Source organism: Henckelia pumila, chromosome 2 (genome assembly GCF_033568475.1).
Source record: "Henckelia pumila isolate YLH828 chromosome 2, ASM3356847v2, whole genome shotgun sequence".
NCBI classification, from domain to species: domain Eukaryota; kingdom Viridiplantae; phylum Streptophyta; class Magnoliopsida; order Lamiales; family Gesneriaceae; genus Henckelia; species Henckelia pumila.
In genome coordinates, this window is record NC_133121.1 from 179,028,778 (window position 1) to 179,052,278 (window position 23,501).

At 30.1% G+C, this 23,501-nt stretch overlaps 1 protein-coding gene across 1 annotated transcript; it reads left to right on the forward strand.

Moving 5' to 3' along the window:
- The first annotated feature begins 14,076 nt into the window (after positions 1–14,076).
- On the forward strand, positions 14,077–22,165 carry LOC140879066 (fatty acyl-CoA reductase 2, chloroplastic-like). Its single transcript, XM_073282707.1, has 9 exons — positions 14,077–14,383; positions 15,079–15,179; positions 15,397–15,596; positions 15,692–15,792; positions 16,179–16,383; positions 18,797–18,958; positions 19,595–19,676; positions 21,158–21,549; positions 22,015–22,165. Exons 1-9 carry the CDS (start codon positions 14,077–14,079, stop codon positions 22,163–22,165), a joined length of 1,701 nt encoding a protein of 566 aa, XP_073138808.1.
- Positions 22,166–23,501: the final 1,336 nt, after the last annotated feature.

Consider the following 23,501-nt stretch of genomic DNA (forward strand, 5'->3'; position numbering starts at 1 on the left):
TCTATTTCAATCCTCCTTTGATCAGACTATTCATACATTCTCAATAACCCGAGTTCTGATCAAGAACTAATTCTACTTTAGTGTCATATAGTACATGCTTCCAATCAACTCAGATATTCAGGTAAACATGTACTTTGTAAAGCATAAAGCATGTTGATTATTTACATCACAAAATCAAGTGATTCAATAATCTGAAAACATCACTAATCAGCACTTGGTTATAGCATCATCATCTATCATGCAACGTAACCAAATATCTCAAATACGAACAAAATCATGTTCAGTTTCATTTCATCGAAGCAGTAATTCACTTGTTCAGTTCAATTCACAAATTATCTTTTCTGATACAGATGTGAAAATATAACAAGCTTTCAGCTATCATATATATCTTGCTCCAGTAACATAAACAGGTTAAGACAAAATAAATCTGTTACCTGAAATCTCATGTCCAGGTGCATTTTCATTCTGATCCTCTGTATATTTCTGGAACTGTTCTTTATTCAATGTTCTTAGAATCTAATTTGCTTCGAACATATTCGAGCATAACCGCTTGAACTATCTTTGTACTGATTTCTAGGATTTTTTCCTCCACAGTAAGTGTAATAATCTCTAACATACTCTGTATTCAGACCCGGAACAATCCGTCTCGGTTCATTAGAGTTAAAGAACTACTTTCATATCGTTGCCTTCATATCTGCTATGTAATAGAAATTGTAGCTACAGTTGTGTTAATCTCACACACTATAGTATATCTATAATTTCATTCTTTATGCCTCCTCATTCAGCTTTAGTTTTCTTAGTCCTGTCTATGTCTTTCATAAAATGTTTCAGTCGTCAACATTTACTTAGACATAATCTTCGAATTCAAGCCATGAATAAACAATTCAATCTTGAGCTTCGTCATCATTTCCAATTCAAAGAATCGTAGTAGGCTTGAAAATCTAATAGGGTATTCTTTAGTATTCAAAGTATTCAATTTCTAGTTGGTATATTTTCTATCTGTTGTGGCAAAGAATCGTTAATAAATCTCTGTTCTAAGCACTTACCAACAAATCAATATACCTCTGCTCTTTCAGAATTTCTTCATCACAATCTACCAGCTGGTTGCTAGGTCTCGAAGTTGGATACAATCAATATGATACAACATTCATCTGTATCTGTAAAGTATGTGGACAACTGATCAAGTTATTCAAGCCAACTTCTACCTGCAATCGGAAATACTTCTTTCAGTTTAGCCATACAGGTCTGTTCAGTTTGTTGTTCAGTCTGGGGTGCTTACGTCACCCAAAGAACACTGTTCTCTTCACTTCTGGGTGCTTACATCACCCGGGGAATCTTATAATAAAATCAATAAGAAATTCAAAAATTTACAACTCAGTAAATCAGATAGTTGAATTTCAAAAGTAGATCATGCTCACATGCAATTCATCAAATCATCAAATCATCAAATCAAGTAGTGCATAATCATGCAATACTATACATGCATGCGACTCAATCTACCCCGCTCAACTTCTATCTCAGTCCGAGAAACTTATGCTCTGATACCACCTGTTGTGGGGCCTTGGGTTGCTAATCTCATTCTTAGGGCAATTAGTCATTAAACATCATTAATGAACAAAGGAAGGAAGAAGACCAAACAATTTTTTTTTTCAAACAGGGGTGCGCGAGGTTCGCTAAAAACAGCGGACCGAGCGCCCTCCCCTACCCAACTCTCGGGTTGGGGCAAAATGGGCTGCGCTCGGTCTGCTTAAAAGAGCAGACCGAGCACAACTCTAGGCAGTCTTTTGCTCTGGTTTTTTACAGCAAAATGTGATCCTTCCATTCCTCCAAATCATGGATTATCAAGTCTAAAACATGCATTGAGGAACAAAACAAGTTCTAAACATAATCTCATGCATATTTAGACATCACAATAATCATATACAAGTGTCTAAAAGTATAATACAACACTTATCCATCTATTTCAAATCTCAAACTAGACCAACAACTTTCTAACATGCATCACCTGTAACATCAACTTCTTAACCCGAGTCTCTACTCTAAATCTCTCAATCTCGAGCCATCCAAATCTCGTTCGACTCGCTCCAGCCCTTTCTATTGTTATGCACACATACAAACAAGACAATAGCCAGAAACCTCTGGTGAGAATATAATTCTCAGTATAAGAAACATATATATATCTCAATTCAATATCATATCAATTCAAGATATAAAATTTAAAATCTCTCAATTATATCCTTCAAATTTCTATAGCGCGCTATCTCAAGAATTGCTTCTTATCACTTCGTTGCCATCAAGATTCGTATCCGATCTTGACATGGATATCCATCTATCGTCGTCTCATCAGACTAGAAAATAAGGTCCATCTGACCTTGGCATTAGAATCAATTCAATATCATATCATATCATATCGTATCATAAGCAATAAAAATCAACTACCTGTGATGGATCAACAACATCAATCAAATATAAACAACAATAACAAGTATGTGATTTGTTCGGAACAACTCAAGAAGTATCATCCTTGAGTAACAAGTTCCTGACTCTCGATGTTGTCTTATACGTTCGTATTTCTTCGGTTTTGAACGCTTCCAATCTGAAACATAGCATCAAAACATTCATATCAAACTTCATTATATTTAATAATTTTAGAATCGAGTCAAAATCATCAATATATCTTCAATCGACATCATTTCAAGCCTCACTTCTTCTTCTTCGGTTCGAATTTGGATTCTTGAGTCGTTAGCCTTCAAACTAGTCTGAAACTGAGAAATAAAATTTTTATATCATCGATAACATCTAAAAGAACATCTCATCTCAGTCATAGGCTATCAAAACGGCTTCAAATCATTAAGTGACGACATAGCGATTAAAAATCGATAACCGACGAAATATCGAATTCGAAGCTAACTTTTTTAACTTCATGAACGTGTGATATATTAGCACTATAACCTCATAAACCAGCATATCCAACACAAACATCTGCTATAACTCTCGATATACATGCTGGAAATCATAACAACTTTATACCATAATCAATCTTCGATCTGGTTCGAATATATGTAAGCAATAACATGTCAAGAACACGATCAACCATAAGAATCTGATCTCTGGCCACATACTGATTTTGAAACCTATGAGAAACATAAAAATACTTACACAAGATCGAAGCCCTCGTCGGGAGGATTCTAAAACACTTTCCGAAATTGAAATCGGATGATCGAATCAAAAGTTACGAGGTTTTGAAAATTGGAAATCAAAGAAAAGGGAAAGGCTTCGGCTCCTCTGTTCTTCATTTCTGAATTCATTACAAAATATGCACGTGTACATGCTGATAATCTAATTTAACATCAGATATTTATTGCATAATTTGCCATTTAGTCCCTGAACCTTCGTAAATTGCAATTCAGTCCTCGGCCCTCTTTTTAATTCAATTTCAATCCTAAATAATTTAAGAATATTAGAATTTAAATCGAAACTAAAAATATTCCCAAATTAAATATACTCGGATTAAAATTAAATAAGTTCGGATTAACTTGCATAATCCCGGCTGTTTGCACTTTAGTCCTCGAAACTTCGATATTCTCAAATCAGTCCCTGATCGGGTTTCATCTTCAAATTAAATCATATTCATTCTCAAAACTTGGAATTTAATCTTAAATTCCATAAATATTCAAATCGAATATTTCATCTTTTAATTTAAGAATTCCCGGAATTTAATTATCAGAATCCGTAAATTCTCAAATTAATTGTTTTCGGCTTAAATCTCTAATTTTCATACCTTCTCAAATCAATATTTGCCCAAAATATGGAATTTAATTCTTAAATTCCATAATTAATAACTTAATATTTTCGGGCCTTACAGTTTTCAGTATATCGTACCAAAAATATCGGTATGAAAAATATTCATATCAGTATCGATAACGAAATTCTGAACATTGATATGAAAAAATCCATAGTGATACCGTACAGATATTGAAAAAAAATTCGACATATCGAAAAAATATCTCTATCTCGAAAAAATTTCGGGACCATATCACGATAAATTATCGATATCTTGGTACGATATCACAACCCTACTTTTAAACCGTCATTTTTATTTATTAAATTTTTTTTTGGTCCAAATTAATATGTTACCTTAAAAAAAATACTCACGTTCAAATTAATTTTAAAAATACAATCGGTTTCTTATTTTTTAATAAGAAATAGTGGTGATTAAAGTAAATTTAAGTGGAATGAAAAAGTACACAAATTTCAATGACATTTTCTAAGGATCTTGATGTCCCAAAAAATATATGGATCTGGTCCGACCCAAACCTGACAACCGATATTTAGGAAAGCTCCCCAAAATTCATGAAGCCCTATTATATGTCAAAACCCAAGCTTAATAGAAGCCCAACCAGTACGAGAAAGTGGTAGACATGGTCCAAGCCCTAGCTGTTGGGCCCATTGGGCCGAGCCCTATCTGGGTAGGGTAGACGTCAGACTCGGGTCCAATACGAGGAGTTTAGAAGATCGGAAACGCTTGAGAATCCCTAACGGATGAACATAATCCCAATAAATTCGGGATTATGATCAAACTATTAAGTCGGTTCAAGAGTCCTAGCAGCCATGATAACTGTGTTCTACTTAATTTACTCTCTTACCTTGCCCTCACAAGAATTCTACTCTAACAAAGTAAATCACACCTCCAGCCTCTATATATACCAGGTATTTCTTATAGTTTTACACATTCAGTTTGGCTTACGCATTCACTCACTCATATTATCTTTTTTCTCTGAATTTTATTGTGTTCTTCATCTTCTGAGCACTGAATTAGACATCAGAGACGTCACGCCAAAAACACCTTCGGCGTCCACTAACCTTGTTTTTGTCTGTGCAGAACAACGTCATGCTCAACCCGACCCGTTTTGAGAAAGATTTGAAAATCCGCTCTACCAGACCGAATACGAGGTAAATTTTTGGTATCATCAGATCGACTCCATTTTTTTATCTTAGTTATCTAATTTTTATATTTATTGTATTTTTTGTAGTGATCCACTCATGAATCACTTACTTATTTAAACTAAAAGCATGAAATTAACTTAAAATAAACAAGAGCGGATAAAACTAGCGGAACTTAAGCCAAAATAACGGTACAACCGACAGAATATAACTAGCACAAGAAACCCAAGTGATAAAGTTATACAACTAAATCAAATAGTACGAAATACCCTCAACTAAAACGGAAATAAACAACGATCCTCGGAAACAATTGCGACCTCAACCTCAACGACCGATCCCACCGTCCGATCTAAGCCATGCCCCGTAGAATGGGGTGTCCAAGACAAAATTGAGGACGTGAGAGATAACATCGCTCAGCATAGAAGTATGAGTATACACTTGTTATGAGTACGTGAATGCAAATGTACAGGGTACATATCGAAAACCTATCACGGTAGAAATCTGCTCAGTTAAGAAGGCACCATGGTATGTAGCATTTTGGGCTGTCGTGGTGTCTGGATAAAACTTTCAAATTCTGACAGTTTCTGCGCTCGAATAATTGCTGGAAAGTACTGATTCAAAAATACTTCACGAAACCTTGGTCGAATGATAGGTCCCACTCCTAACATAGCTGGTGAGACTATTTCGCATCATTTGGTTGCTCTATTTACAAGGAAGGTGTAATCACTTCCACCCTGAGCTCTTGTGGAACTTCGAGCAATCTGAGATAATTTTCTATCTCCTTCATCCAGTTCTGCCTAACTTCTGGATCGTAACTTCCATCAAAGTTCAGAACTCTTGCTCTCTGAATAGACTCATAATGTTGGTTTGTCCCATTGTGTTGTACTGGAGGTGGTGGTGGCTGTTTGGAATTAGGGTTCACTATCCCCTGAAGTGTAGTATAGCTACAACAGTAACGATGGCCACAAAATCCTCATGACTGATTCCTCTCAGAGGTGGTGGTGGATCATTTCCATTGTTATCATTGCGATGTCACTTGTAGAGAAGATTGCATTTATTTCTGTTTGGTCGGTCTGTCATTTCCTACAAAATAATGAATTTCTAAGGATATATATAGTCCAAGAGAAACAAAACTTTGAAAACAAATGATTGGTCAATAGCTTAAATTTCAAATACGAAATCAATGGATAACCAATAAAATTTTATAGATACTAAACAAAAGTGCAAGTGCCACAACTGAATTTCAAGAAGGCCAAATGAAATACAACTGGAAATGCAAAGTGATCACTTTTGCGCCAAGATAGCGCCTCACCCTCCCCGTACCAAATTTGGCGCAAGGAGACCCCTGTGACAAATTTGGCGCAAACTTTTATTATTTTTAATGATTATAAATAATTAATAACTAATAAGTTAAATGTAAATATATATAAATATATGTGTGTGTATGTAGAAGTCCAAGCTAAAAAGGGCCCATTCAAGGCACAAGTTAAGAGCCATAGTTGAAACCCAAACTGCCGAGCCCACTGGGCCGAGCCCAGCAAAGGGTAGAAACCCGACCCGGGCTCAACATGTGGAAGCTTAGATGTCGGAAACACTTGAGGATATCTAACAGATAAAGATAAGCTCTAACAAACCCGAGATTTGATAAGACTTGTAAGTCGATTCAAGAGTTCTAGCCTCCATAATGATTGAGTCCGACTCTAACATGAATTCTACATCAACAAGGTAACTCACCCCTACAGTCTCTATGAATACCAGTTATTTCTTATGGTTTAATTCATTCACTTTGGCTCACACATTCACTTTTTATTCTTGCTTGATTATGCTCTTCATCTTTTGAGCACTGACTTAGGCATCAGAGGGGTCACGCCGAAAATACCTTCGGTGCCTCCTAATGAATTTTCTATCTTGCAGAACCACGTCATACCCGACCCGCTTTGTGAGAGATTTGAAGATTCGCTCTACTAGACCGAACCCGAAATAAAATTTTTGGTATCATCATATATCATGTTATTTAATTGAATTTTATGTATTCAAGTTATTTATTAATTTTAATAATTTATGTGTATTAATTCGTATTATATAACATTTAATTAATATATAATAATTAAATTAATAATTTAAATATTATAATAATTATATTTACCCATAATATAATATTTTTATATCAAACTAATAATAATCAGTAAATGTATAAATATATATTAATTACATGATAAAAGTAATATGTGTAAAATAAAAAAATATTTGTAAAATATTTTTTTGGTATAAAATTTGAAGTAAATGAGTTGGAGATGAAAATTATGTTTGGTGCAGAGTGCAAAACTTACACTAAAAATTTATTCGAGAATATTTCTTTTCAACTTAAAAAGGTGCATTCAATTGGGTTTGGCATAAATTAATATAAGGACGGAGAAGTCAATTTTAGCAGCCTACAGTTAGTGAGGTACTCGTGAAAGCGCCGGCTCAAGCTACCTCTATTTGAAGATTAATATAGGGCGGCTAAAACTAGAAATGAAATATCAAATAATATTGTTTTAAACAAAATATGAAATATTGCATTACATTGCATAAATTTTTATCATTTAATATCATGAAAGTATTATAAAAATGAATTTTAAGCTTTGCGAAGTATTAGCGTAAAAAATAGAAGAAAGCTTTGCGTTCTATCAAACCCTAAAATCTTTCTATCAAACCGTAAAGAGCTTAAACTTCTAGCAACCACAAACCTTGAAGTTCTACAAGTATTATTCAAATAAGCTCGAGCACAAAATATAGGAAAAATTGTAATTTTGGCTCTATATGTTTGCCACTTTGCGATTTCGGTTTTATATGTTTTCATATTTCCGTTTTAGTCTTGCATGTTCCGATTTTTTTATAATTTTATTCATTTTTATTTGAAAATGCTTACGTAGCACTATACACGTCAGCTTCATATCAGCACTGTATTAGTACATGTCACATTAGCGGTCAGCACTAAATCAGAAAAATGACTAAAATTGCAAAAAAAAAATAATAATAATAATAATAATAAAGATAGTGGACTAAAACTGATCAAATTTGAAAAAAATAGAAGTCCGAAATCGTAAAATGACAAACATACAGAACCAACGTATGCAAGAGAAGATTGAAAGATAACTTTTGAGAAAGAATTGCAATTTCCTTACGAACTTCTAATTATGCAAAAAGATCGATAGAGACTTTTATGATGCCATCTTGATAGATAGTGATCCAACTTTAATATTTTCTTGAACATCACACAATTGTATTGGTTAGAAATTAATATTTTCTTTAATATTTTATGATGCCATATACTGAATATACCGAATTTTCGGTATACCGAACTTTCAATATGGCGAAAATCTATAACGTGTATCGATACCGAATTCAAAAAAAAATCGGTATACCAAAAAATTGTCGTTATACCGAAAAAAATTCGGTATACCGGCAAAAAAGTCGGTACCGACTTTTTTTACGATATACCGAAATTTTTCATATATATATTAAAAAAAATTTATTTTTCGGTATACCGGTATATACCTAAATGCCGAATTTTTTTTTTTACCATACCGATATCGATACCGAAAATTTCAGTACGGTATCATGCCGTACCGAAATTTTCGGTAAACCGATTTTTTCGGTAATTTCGATAATTTTTTCGGTACGATTTTTCGGTATTTCGGTATTTCGGTATTTTTTTCCCACCCCTAACGATAATCAAACGACTTTTAACGCTCTTTTAGATGAGAGAAAATGATTATTTTGAAATGTTTGTATTTTCTGGGGATTAACATGATCGATTCAAAATCAGAGTTATATATTTAGCTTGAATTCAGAGAATATTTTTGGCTTTTTTGCAGCTTAAAAGCACAAACAGAGAGTGCTATACCAGTCAAGCTGGATGTATTTAAATCGGCTAAACTTCTATATATATATATATATATATATATATATATATATTTATATTTATATTATATTATATGATATATATATTTATATTCTTATAAATATATGAGTTAAAATTGTAAATTCTCTAATTTGCCTTTCTTTATCTTACATACTATTAATTAAATATTTCTGTCATTTCCAATATTTTTTTAGGTTTTTCATTTTATTTTCTATATTAATCAAAGAGTAATTAATTTTTTTCCATTTATTTATTCAAGATATATTAATTTTTAATATTTAATTAATGTCTTAAATTAAAAAGTTATTAATTGAAATTTATCATAATTTTGTGTCCATTGATTTATTATTCAAAGTAGATTAATTGTTAAATTTAATTCATTTCTTAAACTAAAAAATTATTATATTAATTGAAATATTTAATTGTTAATATTTAATTTTTTGCACTTTAGTTATTATCATTTTTCATTTAATAATTAATATTTTTGTCTAATATTTTTGAAAATTTTAGAGACTACAAATGTAATCAACAACATCAATATTTTCTTATCCAAGATAAAAAAAAAATACTCATTTTGTCCCATGTATTTAGTCTTGTTTGTATTTTCACATTTGTGTTTGAAAAAATAAATTTGTAAAGAAATTTCTCATTTTTCCCTTATTTAATGAAATTTTAATAAAATAAAATAATTATACAAGTAGTTAATAATATGAATTTAATATGAATAAATTGGTAAAAGAGTAGGATATATGATATTTAATTTAATATGAAAGTAGACTATATAATTGAGACATATAAAAAATAAATATAATTTAAATAAGTGAGAGATAGAGAGTATGATTATAATTTAGTTTTATGTTCATATTTGTATTACAGTATAATATTTGGCTAGTAGAATCAATTAATACTAATAAAATAAAATAATTATACAAATATTTAATAATATGACTTTAATAGGGATAAATCGGTAAAAGAATATGAAAATTTAAAAGAATAAACAACATAAATATTTTCTTGTCTAAGGTAAAAAAAAATATATTCATTTCGTCCCATTTATTAATCAGGCATGTGTGTATTTTCATATATATATATATATATATATATATATATAAAATAATTATACAAGTAGTTAATAATATGAATTTAATAGGGATAAATTGTTAAAAGAGTAGGACATATGATATTTAATATGAGAACTAAACTATATAATTGAGATAAATAAAAAATAAATGTAGTCTAAATAAATGAGACATAGAGAGTATGATTATAACTAAGTTTCATATTGATATTTGTATTACAGTATAATACTTGGTTAATAGAATCAATTAATTTTAATTCTTATGAAATCGTAAAAAGTTGTGTGACAAAAAGTAAAAAATCACACTAAATTCAAATCGATTTTAAGTCATACAAGTTATTCTTATATCTAAGTTACTTAAATTCTAGAAATGACCGATTATAAAAGTTTTTAACTTGTTTAAAATATGATTATTCATCCTCTAAAAAATATTTTTTCTTCACATTTTTTTGTCTACTCAAATTTTTATTGCACTCCATATAAATAATTTTTATGGCATGTACAACAACATGTGTTTGATATGCATATCAAATTTAAAACAACTCAATTGGATTATTATTGAAGAAAATTAATAATAAAAACATATTCAAGTCAAAAATTGAGATCGAACATTGTTGAATTGTCAAAAATCACGTCAGCAATTGGACTAACAATAGTCAAAAATTAAATGTTAGTGCACCAAAACCAAATTTGACAACTCAATGGACCAAAACTCAAATTTGGACAAGTTAATGAATCAAAAAATCATTTATCTGAAAGAAATTACTGTAGCAAGTCAAGATACAACAATTGTCTAATGATTAACATGGTTTATCAGAGAAAAAATAATACGTGATTTATATTTACTTTATCAATAGAAGATCAAAATTCATCTCTAAATAAAGCTAGCTTTTAAATAAAGGCTAAATAGTTTTTTTGTTCACTAGCTTATTTAATATTATGATTTGGTCCACTAAGTTTACAAAGTTCATTTGTGATACGCTAAATTTTAATTCGGCTACTTTTGGTCTAATTGGGGACGTGACACTGGAAAATACTGGTTTATAATAAAAAAATATTGACACGACGTAAAAATGCTGAAGTGAGATCGAACATTATTGAATTGTCAAATATCACGTCAACAATTGGACTAACAATAATTGAAAATTAAATGTTAGTGCACTATAACCAAATTTGACAACTCAATGGACTAAAACTCAAATTTGGACAAGTTAATGAATCAAAAATAAATATAAGTAAAATTAGCATTTAACATAAATTATTTATGCTGGGGTGCAATAATAGTCTCTGAGAGCATTAATCAAAACATGACGCTTGAGAATTTTTAATGTTTAAAATTTTAAGTCGTATTGTTATCATCAACAATAAATTTTGGTAAAGCGAGATGTGTTCGGTCATATAATTAATATCAAAGTCAAGCTCGTAGTTTCGATTCATATTGATTGAAAACACAATTCTTGATAAGGTGATTCTTTGGGTACAATAATTGTCTCATTGGGTTAAACAATTGAAACATGTATTTGTTTGAACTTCGATACGATATAAAAGATTTGTGTTACACAATTACCACTAACTATAACTTTTAGTAAAACACAAATTTCTTGATCCTACAGTTTGTAACAAATATATATTTTACGTTTTTCAATAAATATATAACATATGTTATTATTTTAAAATTGTTAGCTAAAAATAAATCAAACTCAATGCATAAACATATAATATCACTACAAAAAACCGTCGGTTAGAAACCGACAAACATAACAAAAAAAAAAAGTTAAATAGGTCATATGACAACTTCAGTAGCTAATTCGATATTGAATCATGGTGACTGAAGTTTGAACTTGTCTCTAAAAAGTATAACACTTGATTTTAATAAAGCTAAACATTCGAAATTTGATAATTTCGGTATCAATCAAATAAAATTGTTGTTACGTGCAACGCCCCGCCCCGCCTAATGATAGGTTGCTATGGGTTGTGGGCTGCCCCGCCCCGCCAACCCGTTTTGACACCTCTACATAGAATCAGTTGTCCATCTCAGACTTGCAATTTATTTTAACACTCAACTTTTATTCAGGCCGGCTCTATGATCCATAAAATAATTATTCAGTAGCTTAGTTTGTTATCATCAAAACTTAAGTCCAAAATTTTATATATCTTCACAAAAATGCTTTTTGAGGCCATCTCCAACCACAAACACCATTTTGATACAACTTTTGCACTAAAATAGTGCAATTTTTGCACCAAACACAACATTCATCTCCAACTCATTTACACCAAATCTTACACCAAAATGAATATTCTCAGAATATTATATATTATTTTACATACATTATTTCTTAATATTTATTTAATATCTATTTATAAATTTAATAATATAATTCTGATTAATTTTTATATGATATAAATAATATTATATTATTAATACATGTAATTACAATAATATATAAATTATTAATTTAATTATTATATATTAACTAATTATAATATGCAAATTAATAAACACATATTATTAAATTAAAATCGATAAATGCCTAAACATTAAAATAATAAAACAAAAAAACTAAACATTTAATTATAATTAAATTGTTTGTTTGAATATTTAATTACTCAAATTAAATAAATAAATAGAAATAATTATCTACACAAATTAATATATTAATAAATTAATTATTATTTATAACAACTTAAAACAAAATAAAAGAATTTAAAAAAAAAAGAAAATCTTTGCACCAAATTTGGCGCAGGGGTTCCCTCTGCACCAAATTTGGTGCAAAACAAGGGGTGCGCTATTTTGGTGCACCAAAATAGCGCACCCATTGGAGAAGAAATTTTGCACCAAAATAGGAGTTGCTCTGAAGAACATGTTAATTTTTTTGAAATATAATATTTTTAATTATTATTTTATATGATAATATATTCAAAATTTGTGTTAATATATTTCTTAGACAATATTTTTTAGACTTACTCCAGATTAATTAAACATGAAAATTTTAAATAATAAAATATTAAATGAATTTCAAAATTCATTAAATTGGCTAAATTTTTTACGTCCATTTGAATTTTTGAAGTTTAATTTTAATATTTATTTATTTTATATGATAAAACTCTGAATTCAAAATTTTTTATTTCCAACCTTAATTTATACTGAATCAAAATACCTGTTTTAAAATATTCTTATATTTTTCTATAAATAGCGGAGAAATAATGGCACGAGATCGAGAATATAAAATTAAATTAAATTAAAAATCAATATAAATAACATTATTTCATGCTAAAATAAAAATTTACTAAAATAAACATTGAACATAAAAAATAGCATATTTTAGAATTTTTTTTATATTAAATTGAGAAAAAGGAAAATTAAAGAAAAATATTCATGTTATGCAATTAGTTAACCACCTTTAGCTGAAGTCATTTTCATAATTCCAGCATTATAACCTTTTACATTTTCATGAAAAATTGGAAGAATATATTAATGAAGACTAACTTAAAACTCATAACTAAAAACTACCAAAATTTAAAATCATGATTTATTTTGATATTTTAAAAGCTAAATATATAATTTTAATTATTAAAGTACTTTATAACGCACATGCAATTAAATTACAAAATTGTGTGTTCAGAGTACTTTATAACGCACATGCAAGTTGCAACTTGTGTGTTCAGAGTAGTAATATAATGTAACTTCGATCTTACCCCATAGATATTATCCCATGAAGTAGGTGGAACTCTCTCATTGGTCCAAATCATGTATGAGTATTATCCCATGGGGTAGGTGGAACACTCTCATTGGTCCAAATCATGTGGGCCCCACATGATTAATGTGAGGCCTACATAATTTGAACCAATCATGTGCTTTCACCTATTCCATGGGGTAAAATCCATGATGTACGACCGAGTTTTTCGTAATATAAATGAAATGCAAATTGTTTCCTAGCTAGAAGTTTTATTTATTGAGTGCATTAATTATTAATATATATATATATATATATATATATATATATATATATATAAAAGAGTGATAAAACTATATATGGTCTCATTTTCCCGCCTATAAATTGGGATACGCTACCAATTAAGGCACGTACAAACAATCGCTCCAAAGATAACACCTTCACAAATTAAAGCTTTTTTTTGCTTATAAACTATGTTTCTTATAACCCCGAGCCAATATTTTTGCTTTCCAAGAAAAAATTCTATACATGAATATGAATTAACAACCAAGCTTTCTCATTTATCCAGTAATGGAAAAAAACATTTTGAACAGAAAAATAAATTAAAAAGGGCTGTCCATAATTGCTACGGATCAGATTCCTTCAACATATCATGTCAAGTACACCACCGGGAACCATTAATGCAAGAATCCAGAGACGATTACGGCGGGATAGGGATCATTAAGTTTTTCGAAGGAAAGAACATATTTGTTACTGGTACGACGGGCTTTCTTGGAAAAGGTACGAATATTGTTCTATAGTTGATATATATATTATATATATATATTGATTTTAAATAGATATTCACCACCTTCTTCATCCCTAGCTCTTTTTTATTGCATATAATTTCCATGGTGATAAAATAAAATATAAACATAACTAAGAAAAAAGCACAAAATTAAGCTTTTCATCCTGTACTCAGTTGACATTAATTAATTTGGAGCATTTTGATCCTTTAATCAGTTAAGAATATTAGGTCTTAATATAACTTAATTGGTTGCTTTTGTATCTTTAATCATGTATAATGTGTTAGCTCTTATTAGTTCTCTTCACTCAAAACACTTACATCTACAGAGCTACACCTGACATCAAGTAAATCCATTAAACATCAGCCGTGATCAACACTTACAATCATACAATTGGACATAAACAATTAAAAATAGGGTTAATTGCATACACTACCCTTGTGAAATCTTGAGATTGAAAAAAAAAAAAAAAAACCTTTATGAGAAAGTAATCATGATCTTATTGCACCGTGACCAAATTTTGACTAATTAATCAGAGGATCAAAATTAGATATAGACCTACTTATGTGATCAATTTGGCTATTTCATGACATTCATAAATACTTATGATCATATCATTTTATATATTAACGAGTTTGAATTTAAATTTTTTATGAGTATAACATTTTTCTAGTTAATGTTCGTGTGTAGTCCTCGTGGAGAAGATATTAAGATCGACATCAGTGGGAAAGATCTACGTATTAATCAGAGCGAAGAGTAAGGAAGCAGTAATAGAAAGATTTACTAAAGAAGTATATTTCTCAATTCTCCCAGCTTAATTTTACATATCACAGGGATAACTATATGAGCATTAATTTTGCAGGCAGAAAATCTTTAAAATGATATTTAATCTATAAAATTGTTTTATTTTGTAGTAGAAAATTTTGAAATATAATATTATATTTTTCCTGGTTTCAACATGAGTCCATGCACGACTAATATAATGAATGTTCCGACGCACAAATGTAGATCATAAATTCCGAGTTATTCAAATGTCTACGAGAAAAACATGGGAAATCATATGCTTCATTTATAAGGGAAAAGTTGATTCCTGTTTCTGGAAACATTAGCGAACCCAACCTGGGAATGGATATTGATTCCGTAAGTTTGATTATGAAGAAAGTAGATGTGATTATTGAATCTGCAGCTTGCACAAACATGAATGACAGGTGACATGATTTCATTTAATCCATTGTGTTAATTTATGTACGCGATTTTGCGGTAAAAAAAAAAAAAAAAAGTAAACTGGGGTTTTAATTTCTAGGTATGATTTGTTAATTGATTCGAATTGCAATGCCCCACAAAGATTGATGAGGTTTGCCAAATCATGCAAGAACCTCAAACTTTTTGCCCATGTATCGACCGGTATGTCTGTTGATCTATAAATTAAGACTTTTGGTTCTCTAGTTGGTTACAATTTGGTCTTGTTACATGCAATAAATTATTTCCCTCACTTAGTCCCATTTTTGATACTATATATATATATACTATACATTTTAGCAATATTCAGTATCATGTCAATATTATCATGATGAAAATCAACTGTTAATTTGAATAAAAAAACAATTTTATTGCATTAAGATCGAATGTTGATCGGTATAAACAGGGGACCAATACCTTATATAACACAAGTTAATTGGTTTGTGCATGGATTTTTATGTAAAATACACGAACATGCATATATATATATATATATAAATTCCCAATTAATATAATGAACTAATTTATCATATATCTTAATTAATTTGTAGCATATGTTTGTGGAGTAAGAGAGGGGGTGATCTTGGAAGAGCCCTTGACTATGGGAGAAAGTATGAGAAATGAGATTAATGGTTCATGTTCATTTCCTCGGCTAGATTTAGGCGACGAGTTATGGTTGTTGACGAGATCACGTGCATCGTCTCAAGATCAAAGTTTCGATGTTACCAGATATTTGAAGAAGTTGGGACAAGAAAGGTTATGTCTCATATACACCTAGGATTATGATCCAGATCTCTTTAGTATTTTCATTTTTCATCTCGTGTTTCATATATATATATATATATATAGTTTTGTTATGCTGTTCACCTCCGGTGCCCACCTCCATTCCCACCTATGAGGTGTCAATCATCCAATGGATGAGATGAATCATATACAAATGGTTCATCCAATGGATGAGTGTCACCTCATAGGTGGGCATGGAGGTGGGCACCGGAGATGGGCAGCATATATATATATATATAATCGTGTTCCCCTGCACACTAGTGTGCAGGAATTTTGTGTGCATCCTGTGATGTTCTCGCGAACATCTGATTTTTTTTTTAGATGTTCGCGCGAACATCCCGCGGTGCACACAAAATCTCTGCACACTGGTGTGCAGTGGATCATGACTGTATATATATATATATATATATATATATATATATATATATATATATATATATATATATATATATATATATATATATATGTTAGTAGCAATCATGTGTGTTACGTTGCACGTAGATAACAGACGTGATAAAAAAAAATGATCATAATTTTTTTTGAAGAATTATTGTTATTTTGCAAATGAATATATAAATATAATTTATTTCATTTCTCATTCAATAATAATATTGTTTGATAATTTATCTATTACTACAAATAATCATGATTTTCAATGTTTTCATGCTTGATTTTCACTGGATTCGTCATTTCTTTTCATCGATTTTTTTTCCTGCTTCCTTTGATCAAATTCAACAATGCTTTCATCATATATGGTGGTTTCCTTGTCATCATTGAATTTAATTTTGGTTATTCACTTTATTTGAGTATGTTTTTCCCATGTTGTCTTCTTCTTTTGTTTATATGACCACTGTTCAAGTGTCACATCTTTTTCTTTTTTATTTCCTTCTTATTTTAAGAGTAATTTGGTCCTTACACAGTTTCACCACCATTAATAACATATCATTTATTTCTAAAACTAATTTTTATATAAAAAAATTTGAATAGAAACTTGTGTAGTTCCTTGATGGTTTATAAAGAATAGTTTTTTTATTTTATCTAAGTTTTTTTTGAACTTTTATAATCACGATTTTACATGTTGCAAGCATACAATATAGATCTAAAACTAATATATTTCAAAATACTAATATTTAAGTGTCCAAATAAATATATTGATCTATCATTATTTAAGAACTATGTAGTAACTAAAATATACATCATTAAGACCTAATGATTAAGATACTGATATAGAATTATGATGAAAATCTTAAAAAACAAATGTGTAAGTCCAAAATACCGTATATGGCAATTGTGAATAAATGTTGCCTAATTAATTATAAATTCATCAATATATGTGTTTAATTAATTAGAAAGTTTAAGTATTGTACGTTGATAATTGTTTTTCCATATAAGTTAATGATTGAGTCCTTATGAGTAACTAAATTCACCATTGAATGATATTCATTTGTACACATTGGGGGATAACATTGTTAAATCACAATTGGAACTATATTTAATATATTTCAAAATATTAATACTTAAGTGTCAAAATAAATGTATTGAATCATTATTATTTAAGAACTATGCAGAAACTATATACATCATAATTAAGATCTAAGATTAAGATACTGATATAGAATTGTGATGGAAATCTTAAGAAACAAATGGTGTAAGTCCAAAAGACTATGATAATTGTGAATACGTTTTGCCTAATTAATTAGAAATTTTTCAACATATGTGTTTAATTAATTAGAATGTTTCGTTATTGTATTTTGATTACTGCTTTCCGTATAAGTTAGTAAGAGTCTTTATGAGTGACTAAATTCACCACTGAATGATTTTCATTATTTGTACACATTGAAGGATAACTTTGTAAGATCACAATTGGAACTAACATAGTATTTTAGAGTATTAGATTAGATATTAGATATATACATATATATAATAGAAAAATAAAATCAAATAAGAAAAAAGTAAATAATAAATAATAGACGCACAAAATTTAATTTTTTATTTGAAAGAATTCATGATATACCTTTTTTTTTAAAAAATAATTAGTTAATTGAATAGTCACATGAATAAATAATTGAAAAAAAAACACATTAATTATGTAGTAATGAAAAAGGATAGTCGTTAAAATTCACAAATAAACTCATATATATATATATATATGAGTTTTGATATTGTGAGCACCTATCATGTGCACTTATATGTGCACCTGCTGATGTGGCGTTCACCTATTGAATGTAAAAGATGACACGTCAACGTTGCACACAAAAGTGCACATCATGGGTGCTCATAATATGAAATCTGATATATATATATATATATATTCAATGACCCAAAGAAAGTTTCATAAAAATAGATTTTAATATAATATTTATTATTAATTTTTCCAATATAACAGAGCACAATTGTATGGATGGAACAATGCTTATCAAATGACAAAAGCAATGGGGGAGATGGTAATCCATGAAATAAAAGGAGATGTACCTACGCTCATTATTAGACCTTCTATCATCGAAAGTTGTTACCAAGATCCCTTGCCAGGATGGATACAAGGAACTAGGTTCGACTATCCTGAACAATGTTGATACATCTGAATATATATATATATATATATATATATATATATATATAGTTTTGATCACATGAACAACTACCATGAGTAACTACATGAGCAACAACTGACATACTTTGTACATCCAATGACTGATTGTCACGCCAGCTGTTCCTCACGTAATTGCCCATGATAGTTGCACATGTAATCAAGCTATATATATATATATATATATATATATATATATATATATATATATATATATTTGATCTGCTGCACCCTAAGGTGCAGGAAATTTGTGTGCGAGTGGTCCAAAAAAACAAAAAAACAAAAAACAAAAAACATCGCACACAGAAGTTTTTCACCCTAAGGTGCAGGTGATCAGATATATATATATATATATAATGTATTTAATAAGATAAAAGTCTTCCATAAAAAAATAAAAATTTGTGTTCCTAAATTAGATTTTGGCTGTCAAATTAGTCAAAATATGTTTTACTCCAACTTATAGAACACACTTTTTTTTTCTTTTTTTTTTTTTTCCCCGGAAGACTTTATCTTGTTATACTGTATGTCAGATTACATTTCTTACCGGAATTCGTGTAATTTATAAATTGCTTTCCTAAATGGTTGGTTGGTTCGTAGGGTGGCTGATCCCTTGATCATTTCTTTTGGCAAAGGCCAACTTCCAGCATATTTTGCGGATCCCCAAGTTACTTTGGACATTGTAAGTATAATCTATCTTTTTGTGGTGTTTTTGCTTGTTGACATGCCGCAAACGTAATGGATGGGAACCATATTAATTTGTCACATAATAAATATATAAGTTACAGGTCATTTCCAAACTATTGTGTTTTTTAAATGCAACTTTAATTCATCTTCAAAATAACACAATTATGATGTTTTTAGTCATATTAAGTCGTTAAATATTGATGTGGTGTTAAACACATAATACATTTTTCGATAACACTTCAATATTTTTCAGTATCATATCATCATTTTTTATTGCCACATCGGCGTTCAGGTGAAATAAAACTAAAAACCAACAAAACACAAAGTTACATAATAAAATACAACTTTGACATGTTAGAAGATAAAAAAAATAAATAAAAGACTAAATTAGTTATTTTTCCAATATAAAATTAATCTCAAATACATCCACTCTAATATCAAAGCTAAAAGGTATATTCTTCGAATATCCCCTACTTTTTTTTTCACGAAGAATACTTTATTCTACAAATTATTTATTTAATCTGGACTAAAGAAAGAAATAAATTCACTTTTTTTCCCCATATTTCTTTGAGATCAAACACACATACTGGGGAGATTCTATGCTGGCAGACCGACACTACCCAATCTGCCAAATCCAATGGCCCCGGGCCATTTTGCACATCACATCATGGTGATGTGTCAAGGCCCGGGCCGTTGGATTGCCCTCTGGGCAGCATAGAACATTCCCACATGCTGATAGCACCCATATATAAATCATTTTAAAAGAAACTTTCATTATTTATCGTGTAAAATTTCCTATTCGTTATTAAATCTTCCATGTCAAATTTTAGTGTTAATCCATATTCTATCTTTGTTTTTCTAATTATATTATTTTTTAAATATATATATATGCATATATATGGGAATGTCGATCCTACAGTTACCCCCTCTGTGTTTCCTTGGCCATGATTGGTATTTTCATGTGGGGCCCACAATTTTCCCCTCTGTGTTTCCTTGGCCATGATTGGTATTTTCATGTGGGGCCCACAATTTTCATGTGGGCCCCACATAAAAATTGGATGTGGCCCAATTAGGGCTGGGATACCGAGCTAAAATACCGAATTTTCGGCATACCGTACCGAACTTTTTTTAAAATATAGACATTGTTTTGGTATATTGAATTTTTTTTGGTATCTATATGGTACCAATATAGATTTTTTCCATACCAACATTTCAGAATTTCGATATCGGTATCGGTATGAATTTTTTTCATGATAATATTTTGTATATGGTATACCGAAAACCCACCCCTAGGCCCAATCATGGCCAAGGAAAATGCAGAGCTGGGTCGAAATTCCCCATATATATGTGCAAAATATTATTTTTTATATGTATAAAAAAATACATAACAAATAAAGCTAAGTTGTTGAATTAAAACTGAGATGTGAATCGAAATCAACCCAAAAAAAAAAATTGAAATGAATTATGCGTTTGTAGGTACCGATGGACATGGTGACGAATACAATAATTGCAGCAATTGCAAAGCATGGAAATTCAGAGAAGCCGGAATTGAATGTATACCATGTAGCGCCTGGTGACAAAAACCCTTTGCGATTTGGTGATTTTTTCGAAATAATTCACGAATACTGCGTTTCGAAACCGTTTGTGAATTCGGAATCCAAAAGCAATGTGATTAAGAAAATTAAGTTTTTCAACAATTTTAATGATTTCTCTGAATACACCCGACGTGAGATATGGGAGCATCACCATTCCAGCACTAATGGCGAAATCGGGACCGACAAAAAAACAGTCAAACAATGCAAAGCGAAGGTCGCATACGCCGAGCAACTTTGCAAGATGTATGAGTTCGCAGGATTCTTCAACGCGAGGTACGTAGTTTTGTGGATTTTTTTTTGTATTTTTTTTGTTTAATACATATATATATATATATTGCCGAATAATACCTTTTCGAGCAAACATTCGATTCTTTTCATAGTGAGGTCGAATATATCCAAACTTTTTTCTTGTTGAATATGAAGTCGAATTATTTTGTTCGATAGTTTATAAGCCAGTTAATATCAAATTAAATAAACATATTTAGAATATTTTGAACCTTTATTTTCTGAACAATAATTCGAATAGGTCATGACAAATATACTCACGTATTTTGAGTTGAGTTCAAACTCAAGCCCTGATTCGAGGGAAAAATATATATAAATATTCTAGAATTGAATCTAACTCGAGCTCGAATTCGAGTCTTAAGTTTTCTTGCTATCCGACCCCATCTGGTTCGTTTACAAGATCAACTGCTATATATATGCATTAACATAATCAGTTTGTTTTTGGTTTCTCAGGTTTGATACTGGAAATACTCAGAAGTTATTACGACAAATGTCCGAAGACGAGCTACTTAGCTTTGAAATAGATGTGGCAAAAATAGATTGGAGAAAGTATTTTCAAGAAATTCACATTCCCGGTTTGCGAAAATATGTACTTAATGATTAATCACAAATGTCACGCCCCGAAACGGGGGTTGGTCGACATCGGCGTTGTTTAACAATTTAACATTGAAACAACAAGCCTCATAGTACAAGTCTTGCCAAAAACCAGTCTATTTCATAAACCATAACTGTTTTTACAGAGAAAAAAACACAAGTGCAACAATGCGGAAGCGAAACTGAAATTTAAAGTAAAAATATTTCTTCAACTTGAACTGATCCATCCTCACCAACCTCAGAACTTATTCTGTTCTTCGTCATCTAACTCATCTTCATTCTTATCTGGAGCAAAGTAAGGGGTGAGTATTTTGGGAAACACTCAGCAAGTGGGGGCCGATCGAGCACGGTAAATACCAAAATATATTTACATGTACTCATGTATATTTTATAATCTCGAAACAAAATAAGCATGCTGAATTCGAACAAATACGAAGAAAATATTGCACTGTTAATTATCTCATTTTCCGTGGTTCTACTGATCAGTCCCCTATATGTTACTCCTCTAAGGAGCGAGGCCAAAGGAAGGGTTATTATAACCCACCGCATCAGGGTCATATCAAATCAAATCAAATCAAATCGTCGGAAATTCCTTAACCATTTCTAAATCGACTCTTAACAGTGCATCTCAAATATTTTCAAATAATTCTAACATGCTTCAAATAATATCACGAATAGCCAACAAATAATATATATATCAAAGTGAAACAAATATTATCATGCCGATCGAATTTTTAAAAGTATAAGTATTTATGTTATAAAACTTAACTCACACGCAACAATAAATATAAGTGTAGAAACTTATATCACACAAAAGAAAGGTAGAAGCCCACTTACACGGAAAATCTTGTTGAATCGATAACTGATATAAAATTCTTCTAAAAGCTTCATCTACTCTTTGCCAAGCCCAACTCTTTGATGCCACAAGAACTTAACTCTTAGAAGAAATATGCATGTCTTCCATATAATTTATCTCTCTTTCTTTTTATGAATATTATGGATTGAAATGAGAATGTGACTAGTGTAGTATATTTATACTAAAATTTCAAGCAACTCAAAGGGTCACATTAAATGTAAGGAATTGAATTTGGTTTAGTGGATAGTAAATTGAGAGGGGAAACATGGGTTAGTGGGTAGGAATTTGATAAGTCATGGTGGTTTATGACAAATAGTAAGTATGGTATAATGGTTGATTTAAAGACTAGTCAATAATTTTTAACACATGACAAAAAAATTATATATATTGACAATTTGGACACAAAAATGGATTTTATGAACTTTATAATGGATAAAGATATATACTTGAACGTGTGTTTTCATGGTTGAGAATTTTAAAAGACAATCAA

Excerpts from the sequence above, each read along its gene's own strand:
- LOC140879066 (XM_073282707.1), top strand. The coding sequence starts at position 14,077 with ATGTTTCTTATAACCCCGAGCCAATATTTTTGCTTTCCAAGAAAAAAT. Across the intron at positions 15,597-15,691 it reads TGCACAAACATGAATGACAG|GTATGATTTGTTAATTGATT; the intron begins GTGACATGATTT and ends TTTAATTTCTAG. Across the intron at positions 16,384-18,796 it reads AAGAAGTTGGGACAAGAAAG|AGCACAATTGTATGGATGGA; the intron begins GTTATGTCTCAT and ends CCAATATAACAG.